Genomic DNA, 23,155 nt, shown 5'->3' with positions numbered 1-23,155 from the left:
TTTTTGAAATTGGGGCGTTTCCAATACTGGTCTTTACCTTTAATAGTCAGAAATCAAATCGCATGCATACAGTATTTCTTGCTAGGTAGAATAAACATTATGGCTTGTCACCTTGTCCTACCTAACAACACGTATATATGCAATCCGCATTCTGACTATTGAAATACAATTATTTGTAACAGGTGAATGAAATAATTTGTATTGAGGCACTTAAGTATAATTGGTGACATTACAAAAATGGCCTACCGTATTACTGCTAGATGGCCATCATTTGTTCAAAATAATTGTTAAATATACTGTAAAAGTCCGAGCTATATTGTCCCATATACCGACTGCATCTAGAATTTCAGTAATCTAATGACTGCATGAAGCTCATAGTGATAGCCCTACTAGAGCTTGAATCGGACAAAACATCAAAATGAAAAGATACTTTTATGTAAATTTACGTTCACAAATAACACTTGGTAATGAACATGGGACACACATGTATGCTTGGCCTTCTGTAAATAGTCATTTTCATATCAAATATAGCAGCAGATATGAAGTGAATTTTATGATTTCACAGGAACAAATGCCCTCTCCCAAAATATTTGATTAATTTTTTATATGATTAAAACAAATTTAAACAAAAAATGTACAGTCAGGAAACTGGGGATTAAGATAGAAAATGGAATAAAAACAAGAGTTATTTTCATGAAAATAACTCTTGTTTTTATTCTTTTCTCACAGAATACTTGAACGAATGAAACAAATAGCGCTTAGAGACTTTATAAGCACATTATTAATATAAAGGGGAAAAAGATACACACCTTCTCACTGTACCTAGTTGTATGTGATGGAAAGCATCCACTTTCAACAGAACACCCTGTAAATATTGGAGAATTAGGGAAAACAAAATAAATTCATTGCTTACCGTAAATCTCTGTGTATAAGACGCACCTTTTTTCCGCCGAATAAAAATAAAAAAATTGAAAGTCGGGGGTGCATCTTATACACAGGTACAGAAGAAGAAAAAAAGAAGGAAAACAATTTTTTTTTTGTTAATATCTTTTTTAAAGTGTCGATTTTTTTGTCTGGCAATGTCTCCTGCTCAGTCATACCACTCGGAAATTAGAACAACACTACCTGTATGCCAGGATTTCCGTTTGGATTTTGAGGAAAATTTGTCTGTCACCTTTAGTTTTAAAAACAAAATTGTTACTATTATTTGTGACAAGTTCTCAAGCACAAATTCGAACACGGACCTGGCTTGATGCCTACAGAGTGAGCAAAAAAAACAACCAAAAAAATTCTCGGTCCCCAAAATAGTGGTGCGTCTTATACACAAGTGCATCTAAAAAATGAAATTATGAAGGGTTGAATATGCCTTAAGTATTTATAAGCTACTTTTTAACATTCTTATGGTCATTACTAGATCTCTTCTAGGGTCAAACACTCTGCACCTACCCATAAACACCTTATTTTATGGTCACTGAGAGACATGACCAAAGTATGTAAGATAAGGATAAATTGTTGGTATACATCTCCTACAGTCAAGCAAAGTCTGTATATCCATAAAAACAACACATAGCAACATTTGCCTGGATATGAAATTGATATCAGGTACTTCAAACATGAAGAAAAGAAAAAAAACTATGTGGACTAGCAAATATCTTTGATGAGAAAATCGATCAGCCAAGCTATGATATGAAGTAAGAACTGACAGGTAAACAATTGAAATGTTTTTTTGTTTTTTTTGTTTTTTTTACTATCTATGATAATTGAAATATATTATAGCTAGACAGAATCTGTGAGAGCTAGGGTCTGAAAATCATCTACAATGTGCTACTGTATTTTGTATTCTAGAAAAGCCTGATACATGGCATGAAATGGGGCTTTTACCTGAAAACTGGCACAATTGTCTTGTATTGTGCGCCAGTACCCAAAAGAGTACCAAAGTGTGACGACATACTGGCCAAGTTGTCAAGGTTGCTAGTTCCAAATAATTTTGTGCTAAACAATGGTGTGGTGATCACACTAGTGCCCAAACATTGAATTTGCCCTGCTCCAGTCTGTTGCTTGAATTATTTGGCGGTGAACCTCATACGCAGGTTGTTGTTTAGGACCAGTATCCTATACTCTATTAAACCATTTTTGAACAAATGACTTATCAAAACTCATGTACATAGAGTAGACCTACCTTCTTAGTATCAAAATGAAGTCCTCTGATAGGGTAGTCTGGGTTGTAGGGCATATCTTGGATACCAGGGGGAAACTGAAAAGAAAAGAATATTTTAGAAAATGATAAATAACAATGCTATTTTATTATTAGATTTCATATTACATCCACTTTGCAAAACATAGCAATAGCATATTAAGCTTTAATATCAATTTTTGGAAATCATGCAGGATGACAAATGCATGTATTCCTAATTTCATCTTCTTACTTTTGACATTATTAAGTACAACTAACTAGACATCAGCTTATTTCTGCATCATCTGCATCTAATTTGACACCCAAATTACACACTGTCACAAATCTACTTTTTAACTAACCACAATCTGTACATGGGAAATGCTTGGCTGTTGAAGTGCAGAAGTACAGCATAATTTGTGTTCATGGGGGTGGGGGGAGGGGGGGTAGTGTACCCTCCCTTAATGATTTTAGATAATAAGATAATTAAATGTGTGTCCTATGCAGCAAATTGTTATCCCCCCCCCCCCCCCCCCCCCCCCCCCATCGTGAAGATGTAGAGAAACCCCTTGAAAAAGAACCTTGGTGTAACATCATTGCATTCATAGAAAATGGGACCAAGATTAATTCACAAAGTACAATTAATTTTATTCGCAATGTTCTCTTGTCTTGCTCTTGGTCAAGACTGCTACCGGGGTTTAATGAAATGCATCTTGAACTGTAACATTTGCAGACCCTCACAACCTATGAGAATGCACAAAGTCCCCTGGGTATCGTCTTCCCCAGCATCCAGTGCACACACATGATCTGCATTATTGATTTTACAATCTCGTTTGGCCTAGGGCAGAGGCTGTGACAACTCAAGCTCTAATAAAACCCTGTTCACACGCCACGCTGTAAACCACCTCAAAACAGCAGCAGCGTAATGTGCCCCACAGTTATGTACCGATTAGAATAACAATATTTTATGCCTCATACTTTGTTACGTAGTCATCCTTTACATTATACATGTAGAGGTGATGTGGTCTAGTGGATAAGTCGTTGGACTGTAGATCACAGGTTTTGCGGTTCGAGTAACACCGCAGCACTTATGTCCCTTGGCAAGACATTAATCTACATCTGCCACTCTCCACCCAGGTGTGAAAGCGGTACCGGTAGGAAGGATTTCCTTGAATGCTGTGAGCACCGAAATCGGTAGCCTAGCAGAGTGGATATGTGCACTATATAAATATCCAATATTATTATTATTATTACACTACCTATACTCTTTTGAACGCTCATCTATACATTTAAAACGTACTGCTCATTTAATGGCAGATTCAAATGTGTGTATCATGCTCATTTATAATAATTTACAATCGCATAAAGAATGTTAAACTCGTATTGTTATGATTCTATTTGTTTAATTTATCTTGTAAACACTATCGTACAATCCTGCCTCTAGCCTGCAATGTATATATTGTTAAAGAAATAAACCATTATTATCATTTTAATGAAAGGTACACTCTACTGTGTACCGTGTGTATTCTTAGAAAAGGTACATGTAGGGCAGCTGTATCGTAACAAACCGTTTTCATTGTCTGTGAGATGTGACTTTATTGTAACCCTACTTGGTATTCATTTAATATACATGTAAAGTAGATTTTACTTTGCTGAAGTGGATTAACTTATAAATGTGAACAGGTCTTGAAGGTTAATGTGATTTAATCCATCTGTAATGGGCCCTATATGTTATCCTCGATGAATGGATACAGAGGGATGCTCCAAGCAGTGTAAACAAAAAAATGAAATGAGATATTGTATACAGCTGTGTATGACTATGTACAGTCTAGGTACATGTATAACGGTACTCGGTATGGATGTAGGTACTTGTACATACAGTACAAGACTCTAGATAATAGTCATCATTTAAAGAAAAATACAACCTGGATAGACAACTACTCTAAAGCAGACTGATGAAATATTGAATGGAAGCAGACAAACAAAATAAGAAAGTTAAAAGTTTTGAAAATTGTAATCTCTATATACACTTGTACGTATGGGCATTTCAAATTGGCTGACTCAGTTATGTCATTATGACGTAGTGCCAAACAACTTACTTATTTGTTCCAACACACTAAATGACTCAAATGTAAATTTTTGAACAGTATGAATCCCTTTCCCTGTATAGGACCAATAATATCCATAGTATAATACTTGATTTAATCTCTCTTTTATTTCATAAGAGTTGAATTCCCTCAAATTATACTAAAATTCCAGATTACTTTTGACTAAACTACTGTCTATGTAGCAACCGGGAGGTCCCGGGTTAAAAACCAAGTCAATGCGCATGTGCATTTTAATTAAAGATTAATCCTCATTACCAAGTCCCCTCAGAGAGGACTTTTAACTTTAAAGCCGTTGATCCCCTGGAATTACTTACACGCATATACACGTTTTCTTTAATAGCAGGCAGGTGCAACAATTCTCAAACATCATCACATACCCTTTTCTTGAGAATGAGGTTATCGAGAGCCTGCTTATAGATGAGATGATGTAATGCATCATTGTAGCAGGCCAGTGTGTAGTCGTAGTCGAATCCATATACCTCGATATCGTCCAAGCTAACTTCATTGTTGGCAAATACGGTCATTGGGTCAACCTTGTATCCATGATTAGCAGCTGAAGAATTAGAATGGGGAAGAAAAATTAATATGTCAAAAAAATATAATCTAAGCTACATGTGTAACTTCATTGGTGGCAAATATGATCATTTGATGGCTTAACTTTAGAATTCAGGGCTCGAAATTAGCGGTTGCCCAGGTGCCATTGACCACCTAAAACACCACCGGGCAACCTTAAAGTCCCGTCTTGGCTGCCCGGCTGGCAACCAAAAAAATAAGCCCAAATTCCGATTACTGGGATGGGGCTCAAATCGCAAAACGCCCCCGTAAAATAACGATTACGAGTGGTCGCTCTCTACTAGTAAGCTTTGTATTTATTGTGTGCATTTCTTGGTCTGCGCGTATGAATCTCCGTATCAAACTGTATACACAAATTTGGTCGTAAAAAACTTGATTCACCTGGCTTACCAAGTCGCACGCACATGTACGCGAAAACACGGAAAGTTTCGCGGTTGCGAGACGGAGCGTAGGGATCGAGTTTTTGGCGGTCATGGTGAATGGTAATTTGGACGGCGCGACAGACGCGATGGCAGATTTATGCACTTACACAAAACGTATTCACTGTGACTACCTAAACTGCCATTTGGCAACAAAAAAAAAACAACACAGGATGCCCGGCTGGCAACCAAGAAAAAAAGCTGAGTGAGAGCCCTGGAATACCCCACCAATAGGGTTAATGTACATAGACGTTGAATACCTAGGGTAAGGGTTAGGGTTAGGATTAGGTTTAGTGTTACTTAAAAAGTTTGTCTTAGATCCTTTAAAAAAAATCCTTGATTTAGCTTATGCTGCAATGATAATTAAACCTTTAGGTCAGTCAGTCAGGAACCCCATGACTTTTTCAAGCCGATCGCCCGTCTGATTATCAAGAATTTATGATTGAAAATCAAAATCAAATCTAGTGTTTGCCAAACAGTTTTCATAACACTACAGTCTATTGGGGAAAACGAGTATGGTAAAACCGATCACTAAAATGTTTTTACTTTTTTGAGGCACTCCTTAATAATTTTGAAGTGCAATTTTGTAATAATAATAATAATTACAGTGCTTATATAGCACCTAACACTTACTTTGTCAGAAGTCTCTAAGCACTCTACAATAATGCAGCATAATTACCCTGGCTTTAGCAGTGCAGCTGTTACGCGCGCTGCGTTTCAAGGAATAAATTCCTACCAGGTACCCATTTACATCACCTGGGTGGAGTGTGGCAAATGTAGAGGTAGGGCTTCATTATAACACCATATTACAGACACATAACACGTAGGGCCGTGCATCTCAGATTTAACATTGTTAAACGATTCCTTTAAGTCTTGAGATTTAGCTTGATTGGTGAAGTTGCGTGTGGTACCCTACAAACGTTTGGTCAATTTTGTGGTGGGGTATTCTAAAGAAAGTTGCTCCCATTGGATTGACTTTGTATCAGTGATTTGCAGCTGAATAATTCAAATGGGAAGAAAAATTACAATGTGATAAGTAACATGCACGACCACCACAACATATTTTAAACGCAATACCCATCATCAGAGACGCCAAGTTCAAAGATCGGCAATGCGTGACATTTTAATTTTTCGGCGCACAAGCGCGCGTGCGAGGGTATAACACACGTATAAGGTATAGCCTTTTTTCTAAATCTAGTGCGCACGCCGTGTGTGAGAGCATTTCCAGACCCTCCAAATGCATGATGTCACGCCTAATGCGTGACACTTGGTAGCTCTGCATCATCCAAACAAATAAAGAATTCAGTCGACAATAACAATGCATTTTGCAACATTACACTTTTGACTTGGCCTCATATTCATAATCATATTACTGCATATTCATTGATTCATTGATTATTTAGTTTGAACCATACTTAAGACAGGATGCAACAGAAATAGAGGGACAAATAGCTAAGCTTCCAGTCTCTACACCCAAGTAAGTAGTCTATACCCAAGTAGGCCTAGATCTAGTATTAAGTGACTAGGGCAGCGTTTCTCGAAACCGTCATAACTACAAGTTCACCGACATCCCATTGAAACGTGTGTTAAACTTAATACACATGTTACAATGGGATGTCAGCCAACTTGTACTTATGACGGTTTCGTGAGACGCTGCCCAGGTCGATAGTCTAATCATTAAAATGGGTTTCATACTCATACATAGTTGAAGACTTGGCAAGAGGTCTAATGTAACTAAGCTTCTACTGAAGCAGGGCAAAGAAACAAGAACAAGAAGAGGCAGAATATCGGTCTAGAATAAGAAGTAGGCCAAAACCTTATCTACATGCATGTAGCCTAGGTCCGGTTCAAAAGCAGGCCCCAGCGCGACGATCGACGGCTAGGGCCGGCCGTGATCGCTTGGCGAGAGGGTCCCTTGCCTTGCCAGGCCAGGGGATAACGTATTTGTTCAGCGCATAAGAATTACATGCGCCCATGGCATGGCTTGGCACACGATCATTTACCCCCGTCATTTAGCCGGTTGTAATTGTTAACTTACCGAACCCTTCGCAGTAACTTTTAAGGGAATTATACTCATCCCACATGTCACTATCTGAAAGAATCTTTGCCGGACTGCTAATCCGACGATCAATTACATGATCATACAAAACTGCTTTAGAATAACATCGCCGAAATACGGGAGATTTGCAGGTAATTTTCAGCCCAGAACGCAGTGCAGCAGACGCCATTTCTATAATGATGTAATATCTAATTGAACGTCGAATTCGAAACACAAAGTCAACATTGAGCTAGCTGAGAGAAATGGAAGTGCGCCAGCTTGAGATGAAATTCCCGCAATACAATGTGTCCCAGAAAAAACGAAACCGAGAATTATCGATGTTTAATCATAACTTAATCACAATTATAATTAATAAATGACAAATATTTGTAAAGCGTAGATCCTCCTCTTTCATTTAATGCAACTCATATGATGCATATTTCACGCATGAGTGATTACAAACAATTCGAAGAGAGGGTACTAAAAAGCCACTTGGCGAGCACTGAATGTCAAAGAGAAAATCACATTTCTAGAAAGTTCTGCCCTTTCATAATTATGACACCTTAATCAGGAAAAATGAGCCAGGAATAACAATGTCCTGTTTGATTAAAGTAAAGCTTGCATTTCCATAATTTGATCAAACGAAATCGTTTTCACTGGCTGCCTGCCGTAGCAACAAACAGAGTTGACAAAAGTCTTAACTCCGTTTCGTTGACGATCAGCCATGCATCAAGTCTTTCGTTTTCTTTGTGCATGGCTGAAGATAATTAATAGGTAACGATTTTATATTGAAACGGAACATAAATATCGCAATTTGGAGGCCAAATATCATGAACCTTTTAAGCATTTCAGTTTAACAAATAGTGGGGTATATAGTCATGTTCCAGCTCGGGTATAATGCTTACGGCTTTCTTTTGCAGGCAGAAGAATATTATTTGTCACACACTTGAATATTGCCCACAAAATATTACAATAGGAGATATGTGGTAAAATTACCAAAAAATCGAGAGTAAAACTGAAAGGTGATGAGGATTAACGTTTGCAAATACAATAACTCATTGAAATTAAGAGTGCATGGAAGAGATTTAAAGAGGAAGAGTACTGAAGGCTGAGAGGGGGAAAGGTATAGGAAACAGTACAGTAGAAAGCGACAATGGAAAATATGATGTAGGAGGATACGGAAAAGAAGGGAAAGGAAGAAGAAGAAGAAAGAGAAGATAAAGATAAAAGAGTTAAAAGAGTAAAAGAACAAAACAATGTGGAAATATAAAACAATGCCTAAAGTAGACAAGAGATGGTGGTGAAGAGGGATTATAAACTATTGTCACATGACAGATTCAGTTAAATTCAATTAAGTTCAATTCAATATGGTAAAACTAGGGTAAAATGGAGTTTTAAAGAAATACTTTAAAAATCATGAAACAAATACAATACAAAAAATTGGTATGAGTGTATACACTGGCAAAGGCAAGCCAATCAAATCAAAGAATGAAGGAATTAGAATAAGGAGAAGGGAAAGAAGAAAGAAAGAAAAAAGGAGAAGAAGAAGATAAGTCCAGAAATAAAGAAAAGAAGAAATAAAAGGAGAAAAAAGGAAGGAGAAGAAAAAGAAGTATAGAAGAAGAAGAAGAAGAAGAAGAAGAAGAAGAAGAAGAAGAAGAAGAACAAGAACAAGAACAAGAACAAGAACAAGAAGAACAAGAAGAACAAGAAGAAGAAGAAGAAAAAGAGGGGTGTCAAAGAACAACAAAGCAAAACAAAACAAAAAGGTAATGAAATTGCCGAGCCTGAAGAGTACACGAAAAGGGGGATCGTTCATCGTTTACTTTGGTTAAGTGCACGGATGAGGTACGGAATTGGACTATTTTGCATTCGTTTAGTTTTACATCTATATTGTTCAGGGATTTGGTGTTTACGTCTTAGTGTTCTTGAATTATTTTCCGGAGAGAATTACTGTTTAAATTGATCAGTGTAGATTAGGGTCTTTGGAAGAACGACAAGCACAAACTCTTTCTTCTATCAGAGAGAGATTCGATTTTCAATTCATCTAGGACAGTGTCATAAGTTGAGTAACGTGCACCGATAATCACTGAGTCTCTCAAAATTCTCTTTTTGACTCTTTCTAACCTGGTGATTTGGTTTTTAGTGATGCCTCCATTCCATACAGGGGCTGCATATTCAATGACAGGCCTTATGTAGCACATGTATTATGGTCAAGAAGTCATCATAGCTAGGGTAGACCATGACGTTTCAGTAGTCTAAGCATATGAATTTTGCTGTTTGCTCCGAAGTTTATGATATTATGTTTTGATCCCATTTTAAGTCATTCTGAATAATTACTCCTAATATTTTGGTGGCCTTTACAGTATAGCCAGTTCATTTTCCAGTAGAAACTGCAGGATCGATTTGGGGAGAATAGGAAACAAACATTCATTTGAGCACATTTAAAAATTATTATTATTATTATTATTATTATTATTATTATTATTATTATTATTTTATTTTATTTATTTATTTATTTATTTATTTATTTATGCATTTATGAGTTTATTTTTATTCATTTATTTTTATTTATTTATTTTTTATTTATTTATTTATTTATTTATTTATTTTTTTTTTTTTTTTGGGGGGGGTTCATCTATTATGATTATGATCACACCAGGTTAGATTGTTGTTGTTGTTGTTGCGATTAATGGCGTTTCCATCGTCATTCGATGATAGTCCATAGACTTTTGTAATTCAGATGGTTGCGGTTACAGTTCCTACATTTAACAATTGACAGGTCATCCACATAGTTATTTGAAGGTAGTTGAGTTCGCTCCCCAAGTTCACAGAAAGTGGTAACTGAAGAAAAAAATCTTGACTTTGTCTCCTCGGGTTTTTTGAGGGGTCGGTGATTTGAAAATTGCGTTTGTCACTGTCCCGATCGAGAGGAAGCTCCTTCAAGGGTGGGGCGGGGGAAAGAGAAATTTAGTGTAGTGATATAATTTGGTATGAGCAGCCATGAATGTCACTTTCCCCTTCCGCCCAATCCCAGAGACAATGATATTTTTTAAATCTAAAGTCCCCCGTTGGAATCTCCCCCTCCTACGCTTTTGAGATTTTATTTCCTCATCTTTAATATCATAATGCGCAAAATGGATAAAATTGGATAAAACTGATTATTTGAGAAACATTGTTAGTGGTAGTCCTACGGTAAAAGTATAGACCAAATGTTTTGCTTTACTTTGCTTCGTAGTCCTGTTCTGGTTGTTCAAACTTTTTTGGTTCCTCTAGTCAGAATTTTATTGAACCCTTTTCAACAATTTGGCTGAAATGTTAACCATAAAACACTTCCATCTTAATTGGTACCAGTAGATAATCCTCCCGACTCCTTATAGAAGGGCCAGGGCCAGGGCAAGTGTGTGATATATCTGGGCAGTCCAGTTTTGATCCAATATGTATTGATTCCCCCCCCCCCCCCACCCCCGGGGGGGGGGATCCTCAAACCTTATCTGGATTTTATCATAATTTCTCGGCATGCCCAGCTAATATGATCCACTCAGAGCGCGCAACGCCCATAGTGCATCCACGCATCCAATTTGGTGGTGGATGTAGCATCTACTTTAATACGAAGCTGCATGCACTGACGACTGTATTGAAATCAATGTGCGCTTCGTATAACAGGTGAGCGAAATGCGCGCCACCAGTACCAGCGCACGATTTTACGTTCACTGTATACACATTACAGAGGCCTACTGGTGCAAATTGTGGTACGGTCGGTTACTTGGAGCCCAAAAAGGAGAATAAATCATCCCAAGGAAACTAAAAGGATTTTAGATTCACCATATTTCTGTGAGTATTCAATGTTGCCATTATTATGGAGATGTTAATATTGTGAAGTAAAAGCGAAGTTAGTGCCTTCAGTCAGCTGATTCTGAGAACAAGACGCAGCTAGCAATTTCTGGCTTAGAGTCTACGGTATTTCACCTGGGCTTCCGCCTGGGCCAGCGGGCTACGTAGAAATGGATTATCGTTGAATCTGATATGATGGGAGTCGTACTTTAGACTTAGTGGAAGATGCTTGATGCTGACATGTACTATGTAGCCTGTCCTGTGGCTTGTCCATCTTCTTCTTCTGATCAAGTCTGCCTCCTTCAATTGACTGAAGATTCTTGCAAACTGTGTGTGTGTGTTAACCACAATTTACGTCCATTCGAGTGCTATTAACAGTTTTTTTACAAATATTTCCATCTAGTCTATTTTTAGTATTATTAGAATATTAGGCCATATAGACCCTAGATCTATTAAAGTGTAGCCTAGCCGTTTAATGAAGTAGTGGTAGTACCTAGTCTTGTTTCTGTTTTAATCAAATAATGCACTTACATATTTATAGATCTAGAATCTACATAGATCTAGATAGATCCTAGATCTAATCCTATTCTAATTTTGTAGGCTCTGAACATGAAGTTAACAGTTAACTTTTTTAAGCTTAAACTTTGTCAAACTGGGTCTAAATCTAGTAATGATCTAAGTCAGAGTCAGAGTAAAAAAAAAAAATGGGATCGTAATTGTGAGATATTTAGCCGTGGAAACCTTCAAAAGAGCTCTACTACAGTTAACCTGAGCTGATGCAACCAAAACCGAAACTAAACTGAAAATAGCACAGTTAAAAAATATCAGTTGAATTTACAAACGAAATCACTGTGTAGGCGCATTAATCCTGCTGCAGAGGGGCATATAAGTAATTATACTTGAAGCCCAACATCAAGGTAAAAAGGTAAAAGAAAAAGCGCAACACCAAAACTGACTTCTTGTAAAAATAAATTAAAAAGTGCTTTTCCATTGTTATGGACGCACTAAATTTGGAAACTATTTGAAATCAGGTATTATTAAGATCTCTGTAAGTTTGATAAACAGATGAAGCACTGCAAGTATACAATATATCGTTTGCGTTCTCAAGAAGAGCACAAATTACATCTTGAAGTACCGCTGTTTATCAAGGTCTTACACTAGTGTACATCAATGTTTGGTCTGTTTGTACGTGTACACTGTACATATCCAACTATTTCTGGAAATTGTAGGATGTTTCATTTACTCTTTCAAACTGCTGTATATATTCTTTCAAAACATACTCTTCCTATATTTTGTTAATTTACCAAGTGTATTGTTACACCTACATGTAAACTCTTTCCTGAAAAAAGAGAAAAGAGAAGAGATAATAATTTGAATGAAGGCAATTAATGCCCTCTTCTTTCATTCCAAACAATGCCACTAAATACCTAGACCAAAAAATCCAGTCTCTGATATCGATGGTTGTTCCGCTGAGACTACATGTACCTCTGGATTCACTGACGCCTCTCTGTGTATCCATTGGGAAGGTTGACAAATGTCAATTTTATTAAAGAATTCCCCATACCTGACGATAATTCCTGTCTACTGAATACCATGTTATGTTATTAGGATTGTTATTGTAAACTGATACTGAAATGATCGTGATTGTGATCGGGATCGGGATCGGGCAGTTGTAAAATGGAGACTTCTCTGTGACATTCTTATCATGGTTTTCTGAGGCCATTGTCGCCTGATAAAAGGTGTTTAATCTTCAATTCCTGTCTCTGGTCATTCCTGTTTGTACTTTGGTGAATCCCTACAATGTAAGAGGAAATATACCAATTGGAGTTACAAAAATGTATACAAACTGACCAAGTACATTGTGAATGATCTAATCTTCTTCCTATTCACTGATTTCTATGGACAGGAAGTTCATTAAAGACCCAGTCCAAACTGGAAAAAGGAAACAGTCAAAAGCTTATGAACCATAGCATATTTGTCAAACTACATTGTATACTGTATGTACGCTATTTGAAATGTCTGCAAGAGCAGAAGTAAATTTTTTCTGAAAACTTGGATTTAAAAGCACTGAAACCCGAAATTGTAGAGCTAAAAAAGGGAGATGATTTGATGACATCATACACTGTAGGAGTGGGGGGGGGGGGGGGGGGGGGGGGGGTGTGAACTTGTGATTTAGTGCAAGCAGCAGTTTCTTACATGTGTACGTGCGGTCTACCTCTGTTTGTTATATCAAGTCATAAATTTGTATAAATTATCAATAAATGACAAATGAACATTGAACTGTACAGTTCTATTATTTTATAGCATATTCAAGCAAATAAAAACATTGATTATGTCAGTTTATGGTTATGATTATGCAGCTACAGGTGTAGTACATACATGTATAGTACACAAAATTAGATGTGAAATAAACTTCTCAGCCATGGCTTCGTCAATGCCAATGTAACCTAGATTTAGATGTGTACATTGTTAGATGTGTCAAGCTCGAGAGATGTTTATTTGTTGGGATATTAGATCAAGTCTGACTTAGATACTAATAATTTCACTCCTTCAAAATTTCATATTTAGGTTGGAGTGGTGCATGATTTTTTTTTTTACATACACTTGGAAGATATGGAAGCTGGTTTTAAAGTTTGTGTTTGTCTGTTATGATTTATCGCGCATCCTCGAGGATTGTTTACGCCCTTGGCCAGGGAATGATGTGATGTAATCGGCCGTGTGTGAGTGCACCGCTTGGCTTGATACGTTAAACAGGAAGATATATCTTTTGCTGTGTAGACAATGATTATGAGGGAAAAAAAAAGTACCTTATGAACTAAGGCTGTGCATAACCGTGTAATGAGGTACCCGAATACTCTCCCAGGCTCCCAGAAGACAGTGCCAGCCGCAGGCCAAAAAAAAAAAAAAAATGGCGGCCGACTATTCGAGTACGAGAAATCGTACTCGAGTAGTTATCAACAGTGCGAGTACTCGAGTATTCAAGTACTCGTCGCAGCCTTATTATGAACCTTTCTTGAAATTTAAACAGTGAATGGCAGAGATTTATTAGTTCATCAGTTACATGTATATTGACCTTGTTTTTCTAATTTTTTTTGTTACGGATTACAAGGCAGTACAGTGTGATTGCAAGCCTGGTCTACATAATGTGACATCATCGAAAGAGCGACGCTCTTTCAATTCGTGAACCATCATCTCGGTTTGACTCTTTTGGATATACACAGCAAAGATTGTTCGCCATTAAAGTCCAAGTCGTCAACAGTGCAAAATTTGCCCATCTACCTGATCCCAACCTAACCTGTTCCTTTTCATTATCTAGTTGGACTTGAGGATCTGAGGGAAGCTAGTCGTCATGCCGACTCCTCCAGATGAAACGGGTGATGCCCAGACTGGTGACGTTGCTATGGGAACAAATACTGATCCTCCAGCCACAGAGACAGAATTAGGAGCTGGTAAAAATGGAGATGAGGATCCATCAGGTAGATTATTGCCTTTAGATATATTACTTCCAATTTCCAACCAAATATTGTGATGAAAGAATTTTAAGATAATGATAGAGGTCAGAGTCCTTGTACACATGTACTGTATGTAAACTACTTCTTGATGGTTTGTTTTGTTTGGGGCTAAGATAAATTTTAAGAACACCCAAAGAATTGTTTGTATAATGGATGAATGAATATAATTCTGGTTTCTTGTATTGTTGTAATGAAACAAAAAAGTGGAAACAAACCATCTTACCAACTTCCCAGAGAGGAAAATTGTATAAAATATGGAAAATCAGAATACTGTAACTGTTTTATTGTGTAATTGGGATGGGGGTAATTACATACTGTACAAATGATAATAATGTTTTAAAAATATTGGGGAGCAATATAGATTTTCTCAAATCTGATTTTATGAATATTGTCATTGTCATGCTGAAAGCCTGTATCAGTCATGAATTCCATGATTTTTCATCGCTTCAGTATGTTTTGCTACATTTGGCTGTTTCATGTGGCAGACATAACCTGTGGGATACAATGTGATTTTTTTATGTATAAACTTTTAATGCACATTGTACAAAGACCTCGGCCCTGAATGATTGTATCTTGTGCTGTAGTATTCAATGGGTTAAACCAGAAGAGCCAGACTCGCCTACATGCAGCCCTCTGGTACTTAACGCAGGGAATAATTTTCCTGGTATCGCATCGCAATTTGCTATGCATTTTTGCATGACTGCTATACAAAATATTGTTTGTGTAGCAGTTTTCTTCCATAGAAATGTACAGAATTTCATTTGAAATATTTATCCATCAGCTGAAATTGCTAATCAAAATATTTGAGGAAAATTATTCCCTGTAACGGCATGTGAAAGTTAATAATAATGCTTTCACATCCATTTGAATTCCTCTTCATACTGTACATGTACATGCAGCCAGCTCTCATGTACATGTAGCTTGCATGTGATTTGGCTTGCTTGTTTAATTACTCTCTTGCTTATTATCATGGCTTGTAATTTATTCTGCTGAATAATTTGTATCATTGAAACACATTACATGTACATTAGTGCATTGCTTTTTTATATTCATATGGTTGACGCGATGAGGTTACTATTAAGGCTGTACACAACAGTGTAATGAGGTACCTGGGTAAACTCCCAGGCTTTCAAGGGAATACTCGAATATTCAGACCCATGTTTTTTAAAAATAATTTAATGGGTTTTTTTTGCGGCCGAATATTTGAGTACAAAAAATCATACTCGAGTATTTGTCAACAGTGCGAGCACTCGACTACTTGTCGCAGCCCTAGTTACTATATACCGGTAGTTGATTAAATTGTTTTGAGCTGAAAGGGCCTTAACTCATATATTTTTTACACAGAGTTAATGCCCTTTTGGCTCTAAATAAACGTAAACTAAGGTACATGTACATGTACATGAGCTTTAAAAGCGAAATGTAGAAGTACGAATAGATGTGTCCGGAACGCAAACTGCATAAATGTTGACAATCATTATTTTCACACAGAGGCAGAACCTTATACAGGTGTAGTTCGGATATGGAGCTGGTTCTGAATGAGGCTTTATGCTAGCTAAACTTTCATTCAGTTGCATCTTTCAAACTGAACTTTTAATTATCAAATTTTCATTTTGTGTTACAGACAGATCTTTTCGTACTACTACATTTCTCTAAGTTACCTGCATGTAATGTACCAGCCATGTAATGTATGTTTTTATTGGGGCCTGTCCCTTTCGATGGCAAAATCCATAAAGTTTTAAGCAATCCAAAAAAGGAATTTGCTGTGAATGATCTTGTGTGTAAAATTTCCAAAGATGCTGACTCTTTTTAAATTTAATTTCTTGTGGAATATGATGTCTTTCTTGTTGTTCTATTGGGTGTATAGTATTTTCGGGATGTTATCGGTATCCAGGTACTGCACACAAGCACTCTGGCCACGTCAAGTGCTAATGCCTAGCCCTGGAATGGGGAGTGTTTTTCAAAGTAAAAAGAAGAGTTTGTTTGGCAGTATACAAATGACACTCAAGTTTCATTTGGTCTTTTGTTCATTTAGTCTTATTCCAATTTTGACTAATGCCCAGTTTGTCTAATGCCCATTTCGCAACAAGTAATCTATGCAGACTGGATACCAAATATTGCTCATTCATTAATAACATGTTAATGGAATGCCTTGTCACTAGGGTGCCAGGAAATAAACATCCATAAATTTGAATTTGTTTGTAAACCTGTCTATTGCTCAGTGATAACACATCTACAGTACATGTGCATGAACACTTTGAATCTCATATTATCGTAGCCGGTGATTGCATATTAAAGCTTATCTGCCGTAGTTTACAGGAGGGATTAGACCGCTCTGCAAGGTCACTGGACAGGTGCAACTCAGCTCTCCACTTTGGTAACAAAATATGCAAATAGATACAAACTGTTCTCGAATCTATAAAGGCCCATATTAATCGAAGTGGATTAAACATGGGTTTGAAGCTAGATACATGTAGACACTTGCTGCTCCATGAATAAAGTTTGAAGATCGTTGTGCCACAGTGTCTGCACTATGAGACTACAGCGACTGACAAATCTAGCCTTTGCTCAAGGCTTAAGGAATTGTGGTAAAGTGTCAAATTAGAGGCTGTGCTTGCATACTACCCAAAATACTTGTAAGTGGATACCTAATCCACTTTAAAATAGTCTAGGTTTAATTATGGATAATAAATAAAGTGCACTTGTTTGTATACAAGCTAAAAGCTTTAATCATCCATTTGTAATCGTCACATTAATTCATTAATCCTTAGTGTTTGAGGACTGTTTCAATATCCCACCGCTGCCACCATGTATCAATATCGTTTTTATTGAAACAAGGGCGAGGATTGAAGCCACACTAAGTGTGTAGAGTTGTCGTGGTCGAGTGGATATGTCACCTGACTGTGGATCACAAGGTCCGCGGTTCAAGTCCCACCGCGGCACTAATGTCCTTTGGCAAGACATTGATCTACATTTGCCACTCTCCACCCAGGTGTTAAAATGGGTACCCGGTAGGATGCGAAAGCTAATGTGGTTTGATTAGCAATGGCGCTTGTAAAATGGCGCCTGGCTGGAATGCTCCCCAGGGAGTGGAGAATGTGCATACCTTGTGTGCGGGTAAGCCTGAATCCGATGACCGGGGAAATAATATGTTCCACGTCTAGAAACGAAGTATTAGGCGCATTATAAATGTGAGCTATTATTATTATTATTATAAGTTCCAGATTGTGCCCGTAAGTTTCCTGGTATTAAAGATAAACTTGAGTTCTGGTAAAAAAAGAAAATGAATTCTCACAGAATCTAACGAAACTTACACTGAATGTTCAAGATTACAAATAAATGTCATTTGCCAAACAATGAGTAATGAGCATAGAAAGATAAGGAAATCAGGGTAGTACTAGCCCCGACACCATGTGTGTTGTCCCATATACATCTTTCTGTGTAAGTGATTGTTACTTTATCAAGACTCGGTCAAATTTATGATGATTTTGATGACTCCAGAACCTTGCAGTGCACACCAATACTTACATGCTGCATGATCAACTGTTTCTGATCCTTTCCACACCTTTTCTTTCACAATGCAATCGCATTACCAGTACTAAAGTTTATCTTTAATCACTGACCTTAGTGTAGTCCAAAAGTGATACAAGTTCTGATTTCAAGGAAACCTTGGGAGGAGTATCACCAATTTTAGCCACTTGTGACGAAACCACTGCAAGGTTCACTTTCGGTGTTTGAATGATCTGTGTAAGTGATTGTTACTTTACCAAGACTCGGTCAAATTTATGATGATTTTGATGACTCCAGAACCTTGCAGTGCACACCAATACTTACATGCTGCATGATCAACTGTTTCTGATCCTTTCCACACCTTTTCTTTCACAATGCAATCGCATTACCAGTACTAAAGTTTATCTTTAATCACTGACCTTAGTGTAGTCCAAAAGTGATACAAGTTCTGATTTCAAGGAAACCTTGGGAGGAGTATCACCAATTTTAGCCACTTGTGACGAAACCACTGCAAGGTTCACTTTCGGTGTTTGAATGATGCTTTTCCTGTCAGAAAGACATCAGTTTTTAGAGAACAAAGAATGGCAGATCTGAAGAATGAAAGCAAGCAAGGCCCTCTTTCATAAAATGTCTTACCAATAACAGATTCAAAATTCTTTCACAAAATTTGCTCTCAGCCCATCAATGCCTCATTTCCTAAGAAGATAATTACCCTGACTATCCCCTGGTACATATTAAGCAAAGAGCTCAGTTTCTCATTGTTTTTCACAATCCAAAGTAGCCTGATAATATTCATCAGGAAGAAATGTGAAAATATGTGTATCTTAAGGCAACTACTGTACATATCATACAGATAATTACAATTGCTTTTATTTAGCTTTTATTTTTATGTAGTCTATTTCTTCATGCGAGTAAGTAAATGCTTAATGGCCCATGGAAATAAAACTAACTACATTACTATATGTTTATCTTGAAAAACTAACTACAATACTATCTTGAATGATCACTCATGATTAATATGGCTTTTAACCAAGGCAAGAGCTTATCCATTTATCCAATTAATGATATCCACATATCAAAATAATACTGTTTGTTGCGCGCTTACTTCATGTAAGATTATTAATGCCCTTTTCGCTATCAACATACAATACATTGTACATATACATGTAGCATGACATTTCTGTGTAATGTCCAGAGCATTAACATACATTAGTGTTGGGGATTTGTAGTAATTTATTCTATGTATTCTGCATCCTGCTTCAGTTTTGAAGATTGTACACCCTTAATATCCATGTATTGTTTCTTTTTCTGTCTCTGTCTGTTGCACCCCTGTAGAGGAACCTACCCATCCACCCTCTGTTGCTGTACCTTCTATTCCTACCTCAGAATCTTCTTCTGAACCTCTTGATCCTCAAGACCCTCCTTCACTGCACCCTTCTTGTACCCCTAGTAGTGATCAAACAATACCCTTAGATCCTGTGGCACGATTACCTTCTGAGCAGTCTGCCACAGGTTGTTCACCCGACCCTGTGACAGACATTGATTCACCACAATCTGAAGACACTTCTCCCGTTCTGGGAGAAACTCAGATACAACAAGAGCAATCACAAGATGACACAAACAATGATACAGTCAACACTGAACAAAAACCTGATACTGATGTAACAGGCCCCAGGGTCTGTGACAGCCCAAGTGAGCCGGACATTGATCCACAAGTTGTTCTTGCCCAAATAGAAGCAGAAACCCAAGAGTTAGAGTTAGAAAACATGGCCCATCCAGCAGAGTCAGTAGATGATGATGCTGTTGTCAATCCGGAAGAAATCCTTGCAGAAATAGAAGCAGAAATTCGAGCAGAAACACAAAATTACAATACCAATGACAGTGAAACTGAAGAGATTCCACCTGCACTCTATGAACCTATTCCTCAAGATTCTGAAGAAGCAACTGCAGAAGACGTTGCAGATGATCCATCTCCTAGACTCCTAGACACAAATGATCAAGACATCCCTGTAAATCCAGTTGAAACCATTGTGGGAACAGAAGAATCAGAGCCAACTGAAAAAGAGATTTCCGCAGGTCCTAGAAACTCGACTGGGCTCCCTCCAGACACTTTGTCCTACCTATCCAGCATGGAAAATTTAGACGCAGAAGTCCAGGTAACTCCTGATACTGACCTGAAAACCACTCAAGTCCTCGGACACACTGACTCACACACAGACCACACACAGCAATCAGAAAAAGACAACACAGAGTCCACAGACTCTCATGCCATACATGTAGTACCAGCTCCAGGCAAAGCCTCCGAGTCAATCAGCAGTGCCGATTTTGTTATGATCCAACATGAAGATTTTTGGAAAGAAATCACAAAAGATTCACCTGAAGATGTTCAGGTTAAAGAAAAAGATTCACCTGAAGATGTTCAGGTTAAAGAAAAAGATTCACTGGAAGAGGATGGTGGAGACAGGAAAGATGAGGGCGGCGATGGATCGAATAGCGAGGATCCAGGAAGTCAACAAAATGATGATCAACAAAATGATGGTAACGGTAAACCTTCATAGAATTAATATTCCATAAGTGCATGTGCATGAATGTACACATATGAATATACAATGTACATCATAAAGGAATCATGTTTCGATGAGGTACATTGTATATCATGAATATTTGAGTCACTGCATGTTCGTAAAAGATGTCTTGACACTGGATTCTTTTATTCCGCAATCGCACATTGTGGCCCGAATTGACGACAAACCTAGGTTTATGTGCGCGTTTCAAACCAAGATTTATGTGCGCGTTTCAAACCAAGGTTTGTTTGACTCGTTTCAAACCAAGGCGTACTATGACGCACATAAACCTAGGTTTGTCAACAAACCTCCTCTGTGAATTCGGGCCTCAGTGTTTATGTCTGCATGCCTTTATACCTACCCTAACTCAAAATCTATGACTGATAAAGTGTCGAGCAAATCTTGTCAGAGCAATTGTGGTAGCATTTGTCTCATCACAGTATACAAACTCCTCAAAAAAAGTTCTACAATTCAAGTTCGGACGTTAGTATCTCTCTTGTTACTGTATTGTCATACATGGCGTTGTTATCGTTACAAATTCTGTTCATTGCCCTTTATTGATGATGCCCCATTTGTAATGATCAGGGAAAAAAATACTTTAAACAATTCGGGGGCTACTTTTCAAGCTTGCTTGCATGAAAATAAGACTCTTTAATTTGTTTTGCATTGAACTCTATGCAAATTTTAGGGCCTCTTTTATGACTTTTGAGGGCTCTTTTTAGCATTTTGGGGGCTAATTCGCCCCGAGCCCCCGTGTATTTTTTTCACTGGTAATGATTATGATGAACATGTCCTGTAAATCATGGAATGTGCAGTACACCTGTACAAAGTTATGGCTGTAAAAATACACGTAAAGAGTTGTATAATTTGTAAACAAGGTTGAGCTACTGCCTTTATATTGCTCTTTGGAACCAGAAGGGCGATAACTCAGGTTAGAACGATATGAGTTAACACCCTTCTTCCTCCAAACAGACAGTATGGTCTCCTTACCCAGTGGCCGGGCCTAGGAATAACTGTTATTTGAACCAATTGGACTTTGATACATTTCAGTTGAGATCAGAAAGGCAAAAACTTGCATCATTTTACCAAGATCTATAGCCCTTATTGCTCTCAGCAGATGATAAAGAAGTCTAAACATAAGGGTTAACAGACCTTTTCATGCACATGTTCATACATGTATGTTCATGTACGTGGTCGAAGGTTTTTGTGGCAATGAGCCACGCTATGAGCCTATGACATCATCCAAAGTCATTTTTGGTGAGTGATTTAAAGGTACCGCATTTCTCTTGCAGGGGAATTTTTTTTTTTAATGAATACCATGGTATAAACTAAACTAAAATCCGTATAGGAACCTCCCCTCTGAATGAAGGGACTGGAAGATCACTTGTGGATCTATTAAGAATGAGAGTTGTGATGGACATTTAGTTGGTAAGCTAAATGTGATTTGGCTATGGGGAACCAAGTGTAATACTTGTGATCTGTAACAAATTGATCGATTCTGTAAAACAAAATCAAAATTTGCGATTGATTTCCTTCTTAGGATTGGTCATATGAGTGATTTTGCCCTCTATAGAAAAAATATATATTTATAAAAACAGAATCACTGATTTCAAAATAAAGAAATGGTACATGTACATCTACATGTACATGTAGGTATATTACACCTTGTACCCCATAATAAGGTACTTCGGAGATCTACACTGTATACTACATTATCTGCACATTGCCAGATAAAGGTAATTTGTACGAAACTGTAAAACCCATTGAGAAAACTGCTGGATATGTGTTCATGAAACTTACAGGCCCAAATTCACAAAGGAGGTTTGTCGACAAACCGAGGTTCATGTTATTGTACATCATATGACACGTTTGACAGTTTCTAAAAACGCGTCAAAACGCGTCAATTGACACACGAAAACCAAGGTTTGTCGACAAACCTCCTTTGTGAATTCGGGCCACAGTGTATGTAATCATTATTCATTTATGCACCGGCGGTACATTCTACGATACATAGGTGGAAGTATTCTTTTTTCAAGAGGGCAAACAAAATGGATTCACGAAGCACCTGATTCACAGTGATTATTCTAAAATGCGCAAATTGGGATGCCTCCATGTGTAGAAGATCTGTGGATATTAGGGGATCAGTTGCACAAATGCTGTCTACAAAGTGGCTTATTGGGATAAATAGTTTCACATTTTCCAAGAAAATACCATGGATCCTAGTCATCCTACATGTGTGACTGTGAAATTTGTATAAGTGCTGTATTCTAAGTGGCTTATTGGGATAAATGGTTTCAAATTTTCAAAGAAAATACTAAGGATCCTACACGTGTGATTGAAATTTAATTAATCATCATAAAATGCTGATCCACGCAAAATTTCATTATGGTTGAAAGAAATTGCGAGCAGGGATTACTTCTTTAAAAA

The 23,155-nt window shown here is 37.4% G+C and overlaps 2 protein-coding genes across 6 annotated transcripts in view; one reads left to right on the top strand and one right to left on the bottom strand.

Moving 5' to 3' along the window:
* The window catches only part of LOC753908 (5'-nucleotidase domain-containing protein 3), a 39,156-nt gene extending 31,624 nt beyond the window's left edge, over window positions 1-7,532 (bottom strand). The window contains exons 1-4 of the mRNA XM_030981715.1: window positions 7,312-7,532; window positions 4,659-4,834; window positions 2,180-2,254; window positions 810-865 (exon numbers count right to left, since the gene is read on the bottom strand). Of these exons, the coding sequence (XP_030837575.1) occupies window positions 810-865; window positions 2,180-2,254; window positions 4,659-4,834; window positions 7,312-7,501 (497 nt within the window). The 5' untranslated portion in view covers window positions 7,502-7,532. The remainder of the gene's footprint in view (window positions 1-809; window positions 866-2,179; window positions 2,255-4,658; window positions 4,835-7,311) is intronic.
* Window positions 7,533-11,015: 3,483 nt separating this feature from the next.
* The window catches only part of LOC100891364 (TBC1 domain family member 24), a 44,851-nt gene continuing 32,711 nt past the window's right edge, over window positions 11,016-23,155 (top strand). Inside the window, exons 1-4 of one of the 5 annotated variants that reach the window (XM_030981711.1) lie at window positions 11,016-11,145; window positions 14,462-14,621; window positions 19,500-20,581; window positions 20,615-20,702. In XM_030981711.1, coding sequence (XP_030837571.1) covers window positions 14,495-14,621; window positions 19,500-20,581; window positions 20,615-20,702 — 1,297 coding nt within the window. In that variant the 5' untranslated portion in view covers window positions 11,016-11,145; window positions 14,462-14,494. Of the gene's footprint in view, window positions 11,146-14,461; window positions 14,622-19,499; window positions 20,703-23,155 lie in introns of all 5 variants that reach the window. The other 4 variants (XM_030981713.1, XM_030981712.1, XM_030981710.1 and 1 more) reach the window with 4 other exon arrangements.

The sequence above is a fragment of the Strongylocentrotus purpuratus genome, unplaced genomic scaffold, assembly GCF_000002235.5.
Source record: "Strongylocentrotus purpuratus isolate Spur 01 unplaced genomic scaffold, Spur_5.0 spur5_scaffold_12, whole genome shotgun sequence".
NCBI classification, from domain to species: domain Eukaryota; kingdom Metazoa; phylum Echinodermata; class Echinoidea; order Camarodonta; family Strongylocentrotidae; genus Strongylocentrotus; species Strongylocentrotus purpuratus.
Note: the sequence above shows the minus strand (reverse complement) of the source record. Positions and strands in the feature narration are given on the sequence as shown.